We start from the raw sequence: 17,853 nt of genomic DNA on the forward strand, positions 1-17,853 counted from the left end.
AAATGAGTCAATCAAGATCATGTTGTATGGGGTTAGAATGGTTTCATAATTCCAAATAAATAGATTACGATCCACAAATTTACTAAAATTAAACAAATTCACAAATGCATTGAATGAGATCCACAAATATATGTGAGTAATTTCACAAAAATAAATTAACAAAGAAATAAAATGAGATTTGCAAATAAATTGCTTTTTTTTTTTTTTTTACAAATATTTATGTCACAAACACAACTCTGCCTTGCATTCATTTGTGGATTGCGCCGTGTGCGTTTGTGGATTTAGAAACATATCTAGTGTCAAGAGTGCACACTAATCCACAAATAGTTGGACTCCGCCCACTTTCTACTCAAGCCAATCGGATAACCGCCACATTGCACTGACCAATCGCAGCACGTTCTCGCTCTAACCAATCACGTTTTGTTTTACAATCAGGACAGGACTCAACTTCCTGCTGCAGTAGATAATCTCACTCGGACACTATAGACTTCCACTTCCTAAGAAACTGCCTCATGCTAATCTCAGAACTCCTATTCTTAATTTTAGTTACAGAAATCAGATTTCTGTAAAGCTGCTTTGAGACAATGCCTATTGTTCAGACAAATAAAACTCGATTCAATTCAATTGTAATCCTTATGAGGCTGCAGAATTCCAGGTAGATTTCAGAGAGAATGAAAAGACAGAAAACAATAAAGAGAAACCAGTAGGAGGAAGAAGCAGCAGAAGTAACATGGTGACACTGACATGATGTGCTGGTTTTGCACAGAGGTAGAGGAATATGAAAGGGATAAAGCAATATGGAAATCTTTTCATGAAGACAGTCTTACCTTTCTTCATCTTCATCCTCTGAATTGCGCACTTTATCAGGGTCAGGTAGGGTACTGGGGTCAAACTCTTCATCATCAGCACCTGACAGGTATGCCACCACCTCCTCCTCCTCCTCATCTTCTTCATCTCCATCCCCAATGCCAGCCTTCTTTTTCTCCTTCTCCTGTTTGAAACAAAGGACCCACATGCATTTGTACCTCTTATTCTCATGAGACAACATTTTTGGTCTTGTTCATATACCAAACTTGTGAAACACAGCAGGCAAAAGCAACATGGTGTGGAACAGAAAAACTGGACAACTCTTTATTTATCTGTTTAAAGTGTTCAGGAGAAAGCCTGGGCTAGCTTCTTCACGGTTTGTGAACTTGAGTAGTCTGAAGAGTCTCATTAAATTGTGTGACTTGACAAGTTCCCCGTTTCATTTACTGCCCCATTCGGTCTCTACACATTCCTTATTAACTGCAAAATCACTCGCAATTAAAAAGAAGTTTTATAGTAATTAAAACTCGTAATCAACTGCAATATTGGTGAAGCCTGCTAAAGTTACCTAGTGTTACATTTGTAAGAAATAAAACTCGATAGGGTGTGCTGTTATAGGAAAATAATCAACAACGGGGTGGTGTGATGACGTGGAGTCGCTGTTACAATATTTTTTAATAACAGCATTTTCCAAAGTGCTTCATTCCTCTCATACCACAGCAATTTGCCAATTACATTTTTAATTTATTAAAGAATGCCAGTTCATACTTTTCATCCATTTATGGTTACTTTTATTGTTGTGAAATGTAAAAAGCAACTAAGTTTGTATAATATTTATATATAAATAAACTGATCCCTCACTAGCCTCTTTTTCTCTCCAATGAAGTCAAGTTGAAAAAAGACAACATGTCACTCAGAAACTGCAAAGTGCACAGTTCTCCATCCTAAAAGTTAGTGCTTTATTTTTGACCGTTACAAAGAGCTGACGCTGAAAACTCCATCTAAAAATGTTATACAATTCCTTACACAGTCCCCTCCGAAACTATTGGAACAGCAAGGTAAATTCATTTGTTTGGGTTTGAGACCAAAAGATGGAGATGAAAGTTTAGGATTTCAGCTTTTATTTCCTGATATTTACATCTAGATGTGTTAAACAACATAAAACAGAACCTTTTGTATCAGGCCACACATTTTTTTTTTAGGTGAACAAAATTATAGGAACAGATAAGTCTTAATAAATGAAAGCAAATAACATTTAATATTTGGTTGCATATCCCTTGCGTGCAATACTGCATCAAGCCTGTGACTCTGACATCAACAGCTTGTCGGTTTCTTCTTTTGTGAGGCTTTTACCGCCATCTCTTTCAGTTGTTGTTGTCAATTGGGTCTAGTCTATGTCATTTAACAAATCTACATATAACTACCACGAAATTAAAGCTGAAACTCTAAACTCTCTTCCAATATTCATCTTTTGATTTCAAACCTAAATATTTTCAATCTACAGCAAAAATAATTAAATTAATAAAAAAAAAATTAATTGGCCTTGCCGTTCCAATAGTATCAAAGGAGACTAAAAACTAATCAAAAAAAATAATAATAAATCAACTTCAAATAAACAAACGAAAATAGTTATTAATATGCTGAACCTTTCTGTTAAGAGATTGAACATTTGAGAAATGCAAAATTTGAGAAATTTAACAATTTAACATTTAAGGAAGTAATTTCCAGTTTCAGCGCTTTGTAACATTCAAGTTTACCACAGAGATTGTCCCGGACAGAGGTCTTATTAACTTCAAGACAAAGAATGGAGAGGCATGTGAGGGAACGAATGTTTACAGCTGTGATAACATGAACTGTAACCTGTTCAAAATACGATGTGTAGTTCTTTAAGAAGCCTTTGCCACACACACATTACAGCACAGTGAAATTCTTTTCGACACATATCCCAGCTTGTTAGGAAGTTTGGGTCATATCGCAGGGTCAGCCATGTAATGTAGTTTATGAGGAATAAAACACTGTGACATGTAATTGGAAAAATCATCAACTTTAGGTGGTAACAGTAACTCTGCATCATGTTTTATTCCTTACTCAATGCACAATTTGGAAGAAAAGGCTGCATTGTGTTGCTTTAAACTGTTCCAAAAGTGACTGAGTGATAATCATCAATGATTTTGGGGATCAGATGTAAATGTTTGCGTAATAAGGGATTGTGAGAGATAAAACATCATTCCTGTGCAGTGTGTGAGATTAAAAATTCTGCTGACACGTTTGTGGCTTCAAGACTCCAGCGTCCACACGTGCAAAGCTAAAGCGTTGATGATTTACAATGACTGACGTGAGAGTAAACAGGAGGAGTGTGTGGGTGTGAGAGAGGGATTTTAGGGAAGAGCAAAGGTAAAGCAGAATATGGCAAAAAAAAAAAAAAAAAAAAAAAAAAAAAAACAACTTGAGTGTGAATACACTTCAACAACCGACAACTCGGGATATAAATGGCTGCACACTTATTGTTAGCCAGGCGTGATTAGAATGCATTAAGTTAGCATGCAGTGTCATTTTTCCTTCTCTGCCATTACCTAAACTCGGCCTAGGCGCCTGTCTCACCCGTCACAACACTGAACACACACTCATTTACACATACATCACTTCGCTGCCCGCTTTAAATAACTCCTCAATCTCACCCTCCCAAAATCCGCACCATCACTTCAGCCCGGGAATTCATTTCCTAAAACGGCTGCAGCTTGCAACTACTTCAAAGTCGTGTCATCTATCCCGTAAACCACGTCTCGTCAGTACACGTCTATATAAAATGTCATGCACGCACATACACAAGTCCAAAAGCAATTGCACCACACAGTCAGCATCTGAGCATGAAGAACTGAATGGAACCATTTTAGATTTGACAACCTCATCAGAGCAGTGTCACTTCCTTATCGTGCTGTTGATGTACAGTATTGATATTCTGGATTTAAGGAGGCATGATCTCTGCAGGTCATGGTACATCACACTTACTGTAACAAATTTTTATGGGAAAAAGCAGGAACGATTTGTGCCCAGTCTCATAAGTCAAATTAATTGTTACAACATCAGTTCATTCAGACCGACAAGCGATCATTACACATTTCTGCAGGATGCACCGACCGTGTGCTGCAATAACAATTAAACACCAGTACTGCAATTAGTAATTCTAAGCACCACACCACAGCTCTGGTTCACTCCCGCAGCTCAAAACAGAAAGCCTGGATTAGTGAGTGCATTCAAAACAAAGTTACAGTATTACTGGTGTCTCGGATTGGTTCCTCATATCGCATGATCACAGCTAAACTGACACAATACACACGTCAAAAACCAACATTAATGGAAGAGCATTTTATTATAATAATATAATCATATTATTCTTTCCCTGTTTCTCTCCCTCCAGATTTCTCTTTCCTGCTCTCTTTGCCACTCTCTCCCTATCTCTCTCTGATTCCCTTTCACTTTCTCTCACTCTGTCTGTCTCTCTCTGCTTGTCTCATGCATTCTCCCTCCATTGGTCTCTCTCACTCATCTATATCTCTCTCTGCCTACCTCTTTCCCGGTCCACCTCTGTCTGCCTCTCTCTGTCGGTCCACCTCTGTCTGCCTCTCTCTGTCTGTCCACCTCTGTCCATCTGTCTGCCTCTCTCTCTGTCTGCCTCTCTCTGCCTACCTGCCTCTCTCTCCCCATCTTTCTCGGTCCACCTCTGTCTGCCTCTCTCCGTCTGTCCACCTCTGTCCATCTGTCTTTTTCTCTCTCTGTCTGCCTCTCTCTGCCTACCTCTTTCTGTCTGCCTGCCTCTCTGCCTCTCTCTCTGTCTGTCTCTCTCTACCCATCTCCCTGTCTCTCCATCTTTCTCTTTCTATGTCTGTGTCTCTCTGCCCATCACTTGCTTAATCTCTCCCTCTCTCTCCCTCCACCCATCTTTCTGTCTCCAAGTCTCTCTCACTGAACAGTCATCATTATTTTTAGTTACACTGCAGTTTCGATAGTGCAGCTAATTCTCTCCAATTTTGTCATAATACCGGCACTATGTCCATTTATTTTTATTTTCTCGGCTGCACCCCAAGTTGCTACCTGATTGATTGGGAGGTTATATTTAAAATAAATAAATAAATAAATAAATAAATAAAGCACTTGATAAAGACTTCAATGGGTGCTTTGACTTTTGTCAATTTTAGAAGCTCCACTATCACCAAAAAAAAGACGGCGAAAAAGAACAAAACACAGATGGCAGTGCCTTTAAAAACCAGCCACATTCCATCTGCCTTGCAGACGCTTCCTGTAGGATTAAATGTAAAACGTGCTATGGGTGTTGGGTGGGTGGGGGGGGGGGGGGGGGGGGGGAGTGTGAAAGCAACCTTCCTCTCTTTGGTATTAAAATTTCACACTCTGTTGTGTTTCACAGCATCTTACCCACTTTAATGTCAGTATAAACACAGTTGAAAATATGACCAGCGCATTTTCAGTGTGAACTGTTTGTGTTATAAAGTTTATGTAAATGTGATTGACTAACTGGGTGATTCTCTCACATACTGCCATATTTTCAACAGTCCATGGAAAGTTCCTAAAATACTTTCTGGTGCAACACCGTAATTTTTATTCACATATGACTAATAGGACTGGGCCACAAGGTTCTTATATTTGACCCTACAAGCATAAACTTCTGGTTTGAGGCTGCATGTTTACAAAGAACACTAATTAATCAGCTGATCGAGCCCTAAAACAGCATTCATCATTCATAACGCACTACAGTAGGAAGTCCCTCGAGGCCAAAGCACGCTCACACTTCACAGGCCACAAGAAAAAATTAGGTTGTTTTTGTTTCAAGATGATTATGTGTGCCGGCTTTAACATAGATATTAACCAGTTAAAAAGTCTACACTAATCATCATATACAATAGAGCCACACTGGTAAATAAACTGGAAATTTAAGTGTTCCACTTCATTCAAGTCTTTATGACCTTAATGGATTTATTATCTGCCAAGAAACAACACAATCATTCATTTCAATTTGAATAATGGGTTGACTTACTACTTGCATGAATGTATGCCAAGATGAAGCAGAAACTAATTAAATTTTCATCCCACTTTCAAAGCTGATTTGTCAAAAGTTGTTGATTCATTTTCTACAACAGCAGCTCTGACAATAGTGAAAATATTATAGTCATAGGTAAGTCTCCAGTGGAGAAGACACTGCACGATTTCTTGGTAACAAGCTCCAAGCTTCAAGGCTGGTGAGGGAAATAACCAAATGATAAGGCAAGTGATAAGAGGAAGTACCTTGTTTCACAGACATTCCACACCGTTCATTATAACTACAGTGATGCTCGAAAGTTTGTGAACCCTTTATTTTCTATATGTCTCTATGAATGTGACCTAAAACATCAGATTTTCACACAAGTCCTAAAAGTAGACAAAAAGATCCCAATTAAAATACTGAGACAAAAATTATTATACTTGGTCATTTATTTATTTACAGTTACATTTATATAGCATGTGTACCACTAATGTGTAGCATATTTATGCAGAAATGTAGAAAATTCTAAAGGGTTCACTAACTCTGAAGCACCGTTGTATAAATGGACAGAAAGTATGATGTGTTCTTTAATATGTTCAAAAAAAATTCAGCTACTAATCACAATAACCAAACTGAACCTTGTAAAAGTAGTATATTATGAACATTAAGTGGTTTTGTACTGCTGTCAGTCTGAGCTGTGGCTTAGCACCTCTTTATTGGGGACTATAAAACTTTTCTGGATTTTTGTTCTCTGGTTTGTTTCATTACAATTAAATGGGTGTGTAAATAAAGATGCAAAAAGACAAAGTTAAGGAACTTCAATAGATTTGTAACCTATGCTTTTATCTGCAGGTAACCCTAAAAAGTTCTAATAACTACAACTTCATCTTGAGATTTAGCTGTTTGCAGCCAATATGGTGTTTGTCTCTTGTTATTGGATTTAATACTGTGCATATTGATGGATACTGAGATATTGGATGCAGGATCTAATGGGAAATAGATAATAGCTGGGTGCCAATTCATTCAATAATTCATTGTAAAAAAAATAAAATAAAATAGGCAAAAGAAAACGCAAAGGGAACGGCAAGGTAAAGGACAAATTCAATGTTTGATGTTCATTCATTCATTCATTTATAGTAACCGCTTTATCTTGGCCAAGGTCACAGAGATATTTGACATAGCTTTCACTGAGTAAATCAAGAAAAACTTTGACATCGTCACCTGTCAGGTGCCCTGGCTGTATTTTATATATACATAAAAAAATTAAATATTTTAAAAACTGGTTCCGTCAGTTTTTTGCATATTCTCTTACTGATGCACCAAAGTTTCCATCTCAGCTAAACATCTCGCAATAGTTAGCCATTTGTTTATTTCAGGCTTTTCTGTTCCGACTTTATTTGCATTTTCACAATTCGCATTAAAAGAGCTGGATGGGAAACATCATAATGTGGCCTTGGAATATGATGTGATACACAAACTATTGTGTATTATTTCTAAAAGACTCAAGCAAGTTCTAAATCCAAGTCTCAGTCATAAGAGCCTCCAAGAGGTCTCCATTAAAATGACACTCTCCCTTCACTACAGTTGTAGTGACTTCATTTACAGGTCTAATGATCACCCAGGCTCAGAGGCAGGAAGATTAGATGAGCTGAGGCAGGGTAGGGATTTGACATTGTGCTGGGCTGGGACAAGTGCCAGGGGCCAGGGGAGTTCTCTGTTTGGGAGGGGGTGATGAATAATGAACCGTTCTTGGACAGGTCTCAGCATTGATCAGAAGACAATTGAATGAGCAGCTGCATTTCCATATGGATGTGGACCGAGATATCCCCAAGTGGCGAGAGAGAGTGGACATGCGACAGCTGCCAGTGCAAAATTATGGGCTGTTCATTGACAGGCTGCATACTAAGGGCACCCCTTCACTGGTGTGACTCACACTCTGTTTCTCACACAGGGAAGATTTTAGGTTTAAGGTCTGATAACCTCTTTTCACATGTCTGCATTTGACTGTGAGAACCATGGCTTTTAAAATGGTTTGAACTCGATGACTAATCCATTTAACTCTCAAATTGGCGATTATTGAGTTATAACAGAAAGAACATAATCAGTTTATATCATTAGAGCAGTATAAACCAATCTCCATGTTTGATGGTGTTGAGGAAGCTCCAACTCACCTCTTTAGCCCATTTGCTTGCTTCTCTTCTTGCAGCCTTCTCCTTCAGCCTCTGTTCCTGTTTGGAATACAGAAAACAGATTGATAAACTGCACTGAAGCCAACACAAGTCCTGCACCCTAGTGCCCTTATGTAAGCAGAGCATGATACGAAAGCAAACATATCATCAGTCACACTAAAGAGCAAAGCAACACGCAGCTGTGCTGGATGAAGAGATGGGAAAAGGACGAATAAAAGAGAAAGGTGGGGTGGGGAGTGATGGAAAGTGTGGGAGAGAGCAGACAAGGCACGGGCTGACTGACGGAAACTGTCCTTCAGAAAGAAGAGATGAACAAAACAAAACTAAGGGTATGTTTACAGGACAACGATGTACAAAAAACAGAAATGTTTCTCCTTTCTGTTTTTGAAAAAAAGTTGTGTGTACAGGGGACAACGTTGTCAAAGTGATCCTCGTTCACACGGATCCGCAAAAACAACTAAAAACGCTGTAGCATGCATGCCAGGCCAGTAGTTGGCGATGTCACTTTGTAAAGAAACACTACGTGCCTGCGCACATAAGCATTCTTCCACAGAGAAGAAGCGGAAGTTTTCCTTCCATTTCATCCCAAACGTGCCTTTTGAATACCCCTTGTTGGTATAGATGTGGGTTAATAATTTGGCGTATGTAGCAAATGCGTCTCCACTGGGCGTAGTAGTGATGCAGTAAATCTACACTTTAATGGAGAAGCATCAATAAACCCAATCTTGACCAGCACAAACACAGTCCTGTAGGCCACCATTGTAGTTTTGAAAGTACTCGCATGCGTGTCTATAGACTGAAGACGCAACACTCGTGCGCATGATGTCATCGTTTTCACAAGTTCACGTTTTGAAACCCATTTTTAGTTGAAAACGTTGTCGTGTAAACGGTTCTTTAACGTTCTCAAGTAAACTGCCTTCTCTAACGTAGTGGGCTGAAGGGTAAATTATTATTATTATATTATTGTTGTAGAAAACATTATTACCGCTGGAGTGCTGTGACCGAGGAGAAACCGAGTTAACAGTTGTATTTCATGAGCTTTTAATTTCTTTAAAAACGTAAAAGCACCCCACTCATGGAGAAATCACTCCATCACTCTTGATATAACTAAACCCATTTGGGATGTGGATGATGGAAAAAAACAGTTATGACACTAACGATATGCACGGATAAATCTTGCTTTTGGACCAGTGAATACTGATGTATAGTTATGCACACCCAATATGCAGAGTGATGAAAAAGCTTTTAGGCTGAGAGAATGTATGCGCCATGACCATCCATAAATATCTGATTTGCGATGCTCTTGGTGTATTGTAGATTAAAAGCTGCTGCTACAAAGCAACTGGATCAGTGTTATGGAAGTGAATTGGATTAGCTTTTTGTTTGTATCTGTGTGTGGGAAAAACAAAACGAAACAAAAAAAAACAATCTGTCTACAAGCTTAATCAAATAGTGCACTTAATCAAGAAGCTTGCTGGAGGAGTAGTGAGAAGAAAGTGCTAGACTCCAGACAACCAAGTCGAGTGGACCTGATATGACTGTGTATGAACAGCTAATTATTGGATTACTGCTTCACATCGTCACAGGAAGTAGATACAGATGAAATGATATTTAGACTGGCTTTATTATTCACAGAAGTTAAATGCTACTCTGAGTACTGCTTCTTCCAGATAAAGCCATTGAGGAGTAAAAGACAAGCATATAATACAATAAGGCACATCAATGTAGCAGGCATTTTTATCTTAAATAAGGCATAACTACCTCAGCACTTCAAACAAGCCCTGTCGGTGTAGTCTGGCTTGCTTTTTGTCATAGTTCAGCACTGTATTGTTTCCGGTTGTAAAGCCTTTGTTATGGTCATGTGCCCTGTCCAAAGTCATGTCCTATTCACAATATAGTTATAATTTAAAGTATTATAGTATGATTTCTACGGTTTGCCAGTTTGTAGTGATGTTTGTTTATCTTTTAAATCTATAATGCAACCTACTGGCCACGGAATGCCCCTGTAAAAACCTGACCAGCTAGAACCAGCCTAAAAGTGTCCAGGATCCCTCTAATCAAATACGTGAAATACCCTTAATGCACTGCACTGTTTGGTTGGATTTGTGCACACCTTCACTGAGAAATACAGCAAATTAATATGCTAATCGAACTTCAGGCTTCGTGCAAGATATCTTACAAATGTACAAATATGAGTAATTCTTTGCAAACTTCTGTACACAAAATCATTCACTGCAATCAACAGTTCTGTTCTCAATAACAGTGTTCTGTGTAGTGCTCCTGGTTTTCTTATGTGGGGACCAGTGAGTATGGGGACCATTTCAAGCACAGCCATAATCTGAACCAAAATGGAATTTCAACATGGGAAACAGCCAATATTCTCGATGTTCAAGTGGTTAAAGCCATGAGAACAGTGTTGCTAGGCAACTAGGAAACAGGGATGCTGAGCATAAGCTAGCTAATGATTGCTGGTAAAAAAGTCTTTAATAAGGGTAATGTAAGGGCAGAATTACAGTGGAAACAAGAGAAAGATATTGGGAATATAAACAGTTTCCTTAGATGTGCTGGTAATTTACTTAAAAAAAATAAAAATACAAAAAAGACTCTGCGACTGAAATAAAGTTTAAACTGGATTACACTGAGCACTGACCGCTAACTAAACATCCATAAGTTTAGCTTTATTAATAAAAGTCATCAATCTCAAAACTATTAGAAATTCTGAACATTCAAAAGATTTTCATTGCCAAGGTTGACAAAGTGAATAATATAAACCATGTGGAATAAACATGGCGAGCACATAATCTGCATTTAATGTAGCATAAATCCTTTATCCGCATAAGTCCATAAGTATGTCCTTACAAAGTGGTCATTAAATATAAAAGATTAATGCTTAAATCCTGTAAATTACATTACGTGTAGCTTTTTCTTGTCCGATAAAGATAATTTCCACAAGTTAGGCTATGGTTTTCAATTTATGCTAATGCCAGTACAGTTCAACACAACCGTCCTGTAAATTGGTCAAATTGATCAACATCAACCACAGAAACAGTAATAAATGTGCAGAGTAAAATGACGCTAATGCAAATATGGAGGCACATATAATGCTGGAGAGCAAAAAAAATATTTCAGCTGTAAAGAAATGAGTGACTTATCACAAGAAATCAAGTACCATGTCAAAGAAAGTGTTTAGGCAAGACTGATGATATTTTAATGGTCATGCAGGAGATGCACATGTGACTGTATTTAGAGACGCGACTCTCGGCTCCATTCTTCATTTCTACCAGGGTCAGGAGTGATGTAAGCAGAATGCATTTGTTGTATTTGTTCACAGCAGTTATCTTATCTCAGAGATAGACTGACCAAGAGGCTTTATTTTTCGAGAAAATGGAAGAAGCCTGTGATATACCGAGCTGATGAATTCAAAGCTCATGTGCTCTTTATTATATAATTTCAGAAGGCACTGTCTCATGCCTATTCACTGCAGGGCTTCTTTAGAGATCAATACCAGAATGTGAATTCCGATGGTCGACATAAATTGGGTGCTCTTCTCGATACCCGAACAGAATTGCTGATGCTGAGAGAGAGGGAGAAAAAAAAATGCTTTTCTCTGAACGGCACAAACTGTACGAACTTGCTGGAAAGAAATTATTTAGAAACTCATCATAAAACTGCATCTGCAGTAATAACTCAAGAGCCTGCTTCCATTACAGTGCCTGAAGCTCAACACTGTGCACCCTACACAGGCATCTCAGCTATTTCTATCTGCCTCAACATGTGATCACACACAGAAGGGCTCCTTTTTGCTTACCCAGTGTCTAAATCAAACTGGATCTGTTTCAAGAAATAAGGCCTAGCATAATGAGGGCAAGGAAAGTGCTGGGTAGCTTGTTTCCAAAGCAGAGGCAATTGTGCCAACATCGGGGGGTTGGGAAGTTATGAATTAATATATTATGAAAGTAATTATTATATTGCAATGCCTTGATCAGCATTTTCAAGTATTATTTGGCAACTAATTCATGTTATAATTCAACTTGGGACAAAATTTTTCATTTTTCAGGGCAGGGCAAAGCTCCTGTAAAATTAGCCTAAAACGCTTATCCAAGGCATACCCAAAGTTAAATTAAAGCCGTTCTTGAACCATTTGGAGGCATGCATGCATGGATTTGGTCTCTTTTGAAAGGTGACACCTTGAAGATTTTTCCCCAGGAGTCAGAATCACTGTAAGTGCTACTAGTATTGAGTAATAGAAGTTTGAACACACTGAAATAGAAGGTCCCCCTTCTATTTATAAAACAAATAGATTTATTAGTATTGGTATTAACAAAGGTAAAAGAGATAATGAAATAAAATAAATGGACACTGTTTTAAAACAATCCATCTTTCTTGGATGGTTATGGCAGCATCGGGATTCAGCCTTATGATCTCTTGATGACAGAGTGAAACCACAGGAAGTTCTAACATTCTTTGACGATAACTGTAAGTAGCTTGCTTTTACATGTGTGTGGCAATTTCTACTTTTTGCCTTGAGTTAATTTTAGTCCTGCTTTATACTATTTGGTGTTTTAGAAAATATTCAGACACCTTCACATTTTCCTCATCACTTTACACTATAGCCTCACACACAACCAGGACAATGTTCTGGACGAGTCTGTGAAAGTCCCCGAGTGGCTCCTCTCAGGAGAGATGTGAAAATAGCTATAGAACAGCACTCCTCGTCCAACCTGACTGAGCTTGAGAGGTTCTCCTGAGAGCAATGGGAAAAGCTCTCTAAATCCAGAAGTGGTGTGTTTATCGCATCTCACCAAAGAAGATTTAAAGTTGTACTTAATCACTGACAAGGTTCTTCAACAAAATCTGAATAACTGGTCTGAATACCTGTGGAAGCCTGTTTATGTTTATGCTCTTTAATGACTGTTTCTTCTGCAGATTGATGAGGAAAAAGTAAATGAATCACTTTTAAATTAAGGCTGAAATGTGAAGTAGTAAGTATACTTTCGGAACACACTGTAAATCAGACCCTAACCTAAAGCAGAAATGTAAAAATGATAAATGAATCCATTCCTTAAATTGCTTAGAACAAGCCATGCAATTAGACTGGATATTGTAAATGTATAGGTAATAAACAGCAAAGTGATGAGGCTTACCCGGTGTTTCTCTTTAATCTTCCTGCTGTATTCTTTCTTGTCAAACTCTTGGTCCTCCTTGCGAAGTCGCTCTTTTGCCGCTTCCACGTCAAAGCCTGTCGTTTCCTCGTCATCTTCCTCATCATCTGGCATTACGGTCTTTGGTAGCGGGGGCCACTGCTGCACCGCCTGCAGCCAACATTACCAAAATTAATGCTTACTTGAATGGTCGACTATTTCCTTTTAGCAAGCGAATGGAAGATGTCTTTAATTTTTAATTTAATTTTTCAGTCTTGGAATCCTTAAGCCATACAAGTTTCACCTTTCATGGTTTAGATGATACAAATGCTTGTAGTGATACTGATCGTTTATTTCATTTATTCAATCAGGTGCCTAGTTTGTGCCACTTAGTCTTAAAAGGAGAAAATTTCTAATGTTAAACTGGTGCTGGAAAGTGCAGCAAAATCTCATGTGTCCTAATATTTTTCTTGTGTGTTTAAGTAGTGGAATACAAAATGACTTGACATGCTCCTTCACTAGTATGATGATAATGATGAACACCAGCAAAATGATTACACAAACCTCTCCATCCTCAGTGAAGATCTTCTTGGTGTTCACCTTAAAGTTTCTCTTCAGAGTTTTCTTGGCTTCCTTAAACTTGGACACGGTCTTACTCTTGGCCTTGAGATCCTACAGGAAAGGAAAAGGATGGACAAGATAAAACCGTGGTTCTTAAAGTGGTAACTGGGGTCATAACCAGGGGTTTAATAGATTTTTGTTCTAATGGTGGAAATTACAACCAACCACTATAAAAATTATTATATTTAATATTGTATTTATTATTTTTCCTAGTAGTAGTTGTTATAGGTATAGGTGACTAGACTCTTGAATTGAATGCGTTTAATTAGGGGTTATATATAATGACGGGGCAGTGGTAGCTTGGCAGTTAAGGCTCTGGGTTACTGATCGGAAGGTCAGGGGTTCAAGCCCCAGCGCTGCCAAGCTGCCACTGTTGGGCGCTTGAGCAAGGCCCTTAACCCTCTCTGATGGCGCTGTATCATGGCTGACCCTGTGCTCTGACCCCAACATCCTGGCATGCTGGGGTATGTGAAAAAAAGAATTTCGCTGTGACCAATAAAGACCATCATTATGTGCATCATTTCATATACAGTAAAAAACATTGCATAGCAGGATATTTTTTGCATATATTGGCTTCATATATTGATTAACTGCTGAGTTTTGTTGTAACCGATGCATTTCCAAACTCGGGAGTGTAGATGCATGCACGAACCATGGAGTGAACATCGATTGTATTGTGCATCAGTTTTCCACGTCAATAAATGTTTTAACCGTTTAAGTTTTGATTCAAACTATATCTAGATTCATAAACCATTGCAACAGTATTGTAGACTGAGTAATTTTCCCATTCTTTATTCCCTGTGGTTTAATGCAAAACTTAAGAACTCAAAAACAATTAGGCTTATAAATAATGTCAACTCGACTCTAATACATTCTAGCGGTGGAATGCTCAGGAATAGAAAGCTTTATGGCACCAAAAAAATTGCTAGAATATTACTGCACACATTTAAATAATGTGCCTAATATTCCAACAGTTGAATTATGTTCATAAAAGAAATCTGTACTCAAGTCTGCAAAACGTTTAAGACCTCTTGAGCTAAAAGACACGGTCGATGAGAGGACAGGCTGAGATGGTCTAAATGAACAGAAATTAATAAAATTATGCATAGTAAGCATTGTCATAACACAAATTAGATGGATGATCCCAACTGACTTGCATAATGCGTTTAAGTATACCTATGTTTAATGTGACAGCATGAAAAGCTACAGCCAGTAGGTATAAACTGTGTATTGTGAAAACACCTTGCTCCCAGTGTACCATACATCCTAATCTTATGTGAAGCAAGACTACACTACAGAATACAATATTTTTTTCTTTTCTAGTCAATAATTCTGCAGCAGTTCCTCAGCTCATGGGCAGATATAACATTATTACCTGCAGGGAACATTCAGCACTCTTCAATCATTGCTTAGAACAGACGCACACAATGTGTGTGTGCTGAGGACGTACGCACACAAAGCAACAGGAGCCATAGTGACTGTAAGAACAAAGAACTGTGTTTTGCGTTTGCACGGTGGTCCGGCATATCTCAGACGTTTGTGACTCATAGTTTTGATTCTGTTCCAAACTTGAAAGACTTGCAGAGGATGACTTGTGTTTCCTGTACTGTGCTGAAGGTAAACGGAGACGTGTTTACATAATTTGTCATGTCTAGAGGGTCTGAAAATAACACAAAGGTCAACATAAAGAACAAAGGCTGGAAAAGCTATATATGTTGCTCAATTTCCACTAGTGCTGGGCAATATAACATCAACGCTGTGAAAGTTCACAATACACTTTTCTTTTATAATATTATTATATAGTGGATTAAACATTTGGGTTTTTTAATTTAATGAATATAAAAATAGCTGAATATATAAAATATTGAATAATTTATACTAACCCATTTCTATTTTTAATAACAATTAGAAGCAGATGGTTTGTTAATTTTGTAAAAAATAAAAAAAACAAATTTCCTTTCTAATATATTTTTGAAGACATTAAATAAAAATTTGAATTCAGTTTATCACTCATTTAAATGCAACACTGTTCTGTGGGCACTCTGCCAGCAAGTATTGCAGAAATATCTTTATAGCGCATCGTTATAATTTTATCATACTACCCATCCCTAATTTACACATAATTATATATATATATATATATATATTACAGTATCTCACAAAAGTGAGTACACCCCTCACATTTTTGTAAATATTTGATTATATCTTTTCATGTGACAACACTGAAGAAATGACACTTTGCTACAATGTAAAGTAGTGAGTGTACAGCTTGTATAACAGTGTAAATTTGCTGTCCCCTCAAAATACCTCAACACACAGCCATTAATGTCTAAACCACAGGCAACAAAAGTGAGTACACCCGTAAGTGAAAATGTCCAAACTGCCCCCAAAGTGTCAATATTTTATGTGGCCACCATTATAATCCAGCACTGCCTTAACCCTCTTGGGCATGGAGTTCAGCAGAGCTTCACAGGTTGCCATTGGAGTCCTCTTCCACTCCTCCATGACGACATCATGGAGCTGGTGGATGTTAGAGACCTTGTGCTCCTCCACCTTCCATCTGAGGATGCCCCACAGATGCTCAATAGGGTTTAGGTCTGGAGACATACTTGGCCAGTCCATCACCTTCACCCTCAGCTTCTTTAGCAAGGCAAAAGTCATTATCATGCTGGAATACTGCTCTGCGGCCCAGTCTCCAAAGGGAGGGGATCATGCTCTGCTTCACTATGTCACAGTACATATTGGCATTCATGGTTCCCTCAATGAACTGTAGCTCCCCAGTGCCGGCAGCACTCATGCAGCTCCAGACCATGACACTCCCACCACCATGCTTGACTGTAGGCAAGACACACTTGTCTTTGTACTCCTCACCTGGTTGCTGCCACACACGCTTGACACTATCTGAACCAAATAAGTTTATCTTGGTCTCATCAGACCATAGGACATGGTTCCAGTAATCCATGTCCTTAGTCTGCTTGTCTTCAGGCTTTCTTGTGCATCATCTTTAGAAGAGGCTTCCTTCTGGGACGACAGCCATGCAGACCAATTTGATGCAGTGTGCGGCGTATGGTCTGAGCACTGACAGGCTGACCCCCCACCCCTTCAATCTCTGCAGCAATTCTGGCAGCACTCATACGTCTATTTCCCAAAGACAACCTCTGGATATGACGCTGAGCATGTGCACTCAACTTCTTTGGTCGACCATGGAGAGGCCTGTTCTGAGTGGAACCTGTCCTGTTAAACCGCTGTATGGTCTTGGCCACCGTGCTGCAGCTCAGTGTCAGGGTCTTAACAATCTTCTTATAGCCTAGGCCATGTTTATGTAGAGCAACAATCCTTTTTTTCAGATCCTCAGAGAGTTCTTTGCCATGAGGTGCCATGTTGAACTTCCAGTGACCAGTACGAGGGATTGTGAGAGCGATGACACCAAATTTAACACACCTGCTCCCCATTCACACCTGAGACCTTGTAACACTAACAAGTCACATGATATCAGGGAGGGAAAATGGCTATTTGGGCCCAATTTAGACATTTTCACTTAGGGGTGTACTCACTTCTGTTGTCAGCGGTTTAGACATTAATGGCTGTGTGTTGAGTTATTTTGAGGGGACAGCAAATTTACACTGTTACACAAGCTGTACACTCACTACTTTACATTGTAGCAAAGTGTCATTTCTTCAGTGTTGTCACATGAAAAGATATAATCAAATATTTACAAAAATGTGAGGGGTGTACTCACTTTTGTGAGATACTATATATATATATATATATATATATATATATATATATATATATATATATATATATATATATATATATATATGAGAATAAGGTGACTTTTTTTTTTTAAAAGACTGTTACATGAGGATTGTTTACTTACAGAGACCACAATGGCCTTTTGAAACACCAATAAGCAAATTAATTTTCTAATGTTATACTATACTTCTACTCACGATACTACGATCACCCTCCACTTTAATAGTAACACCTGTACAGCCAATGCAGATATCAGCCAATCATGTGGCAGCAACACAATTAATAAAATCATGCAGATACAGGT

The 17,853-nt window shown here is 38.4% G+C and overlaps 1 protein-coding gene across 2 annotated transcripts in view; it reads right to left on the reverse strand.

The window, feature by feature from the left end:
- The window catches only part of ddx10 (DEAD (Asp-Glu-Ala-Asp) box polypeptide 10), a 42,377-nt gene that overhangs the window by 6,570 nt on the left and 17,954 nt on the right, over positions 1–17,853 (reverse strand). For both annotated transcript variants that reach the window (XM_053648983.1, XM_053648984.1), the window contains exons 14-17: positions 13,737–13,844; positions 13,176–13,343; positions 8,014–8,070; positions 828–991 (exon numbers count right to left, since the gene is read on the reverse strand). In XM_053648983.1, the coding sequence (XP_053504958.1) occupies positions 828–991; positions 8,014–8,070; positions 13,176–13,343; positions 13,737–13,844 (497 nt within the window). The remainder of the gene's footprint in view (positions 1–827; positions 992–8,013; positions 8,071–13,175; positions 13,344–13,736; positions 13,845–17,853) is intronic.

This window comes from Ictalurus furcatus, chromosome 18 (assembly GCF_023375685.1).
Source record: "Ictalurus furcatus strain D&B chromosome 18, Billie_1.0, whole genome shotgun sequence".
Classification (NCBI taxonomy): domain Eukaryota; kingdom Metazoa; phylum Chordata; class Actinopteri; order Siluriformes; family Ictaluridae; genus Ictalurus; species Ictalurus furcatus.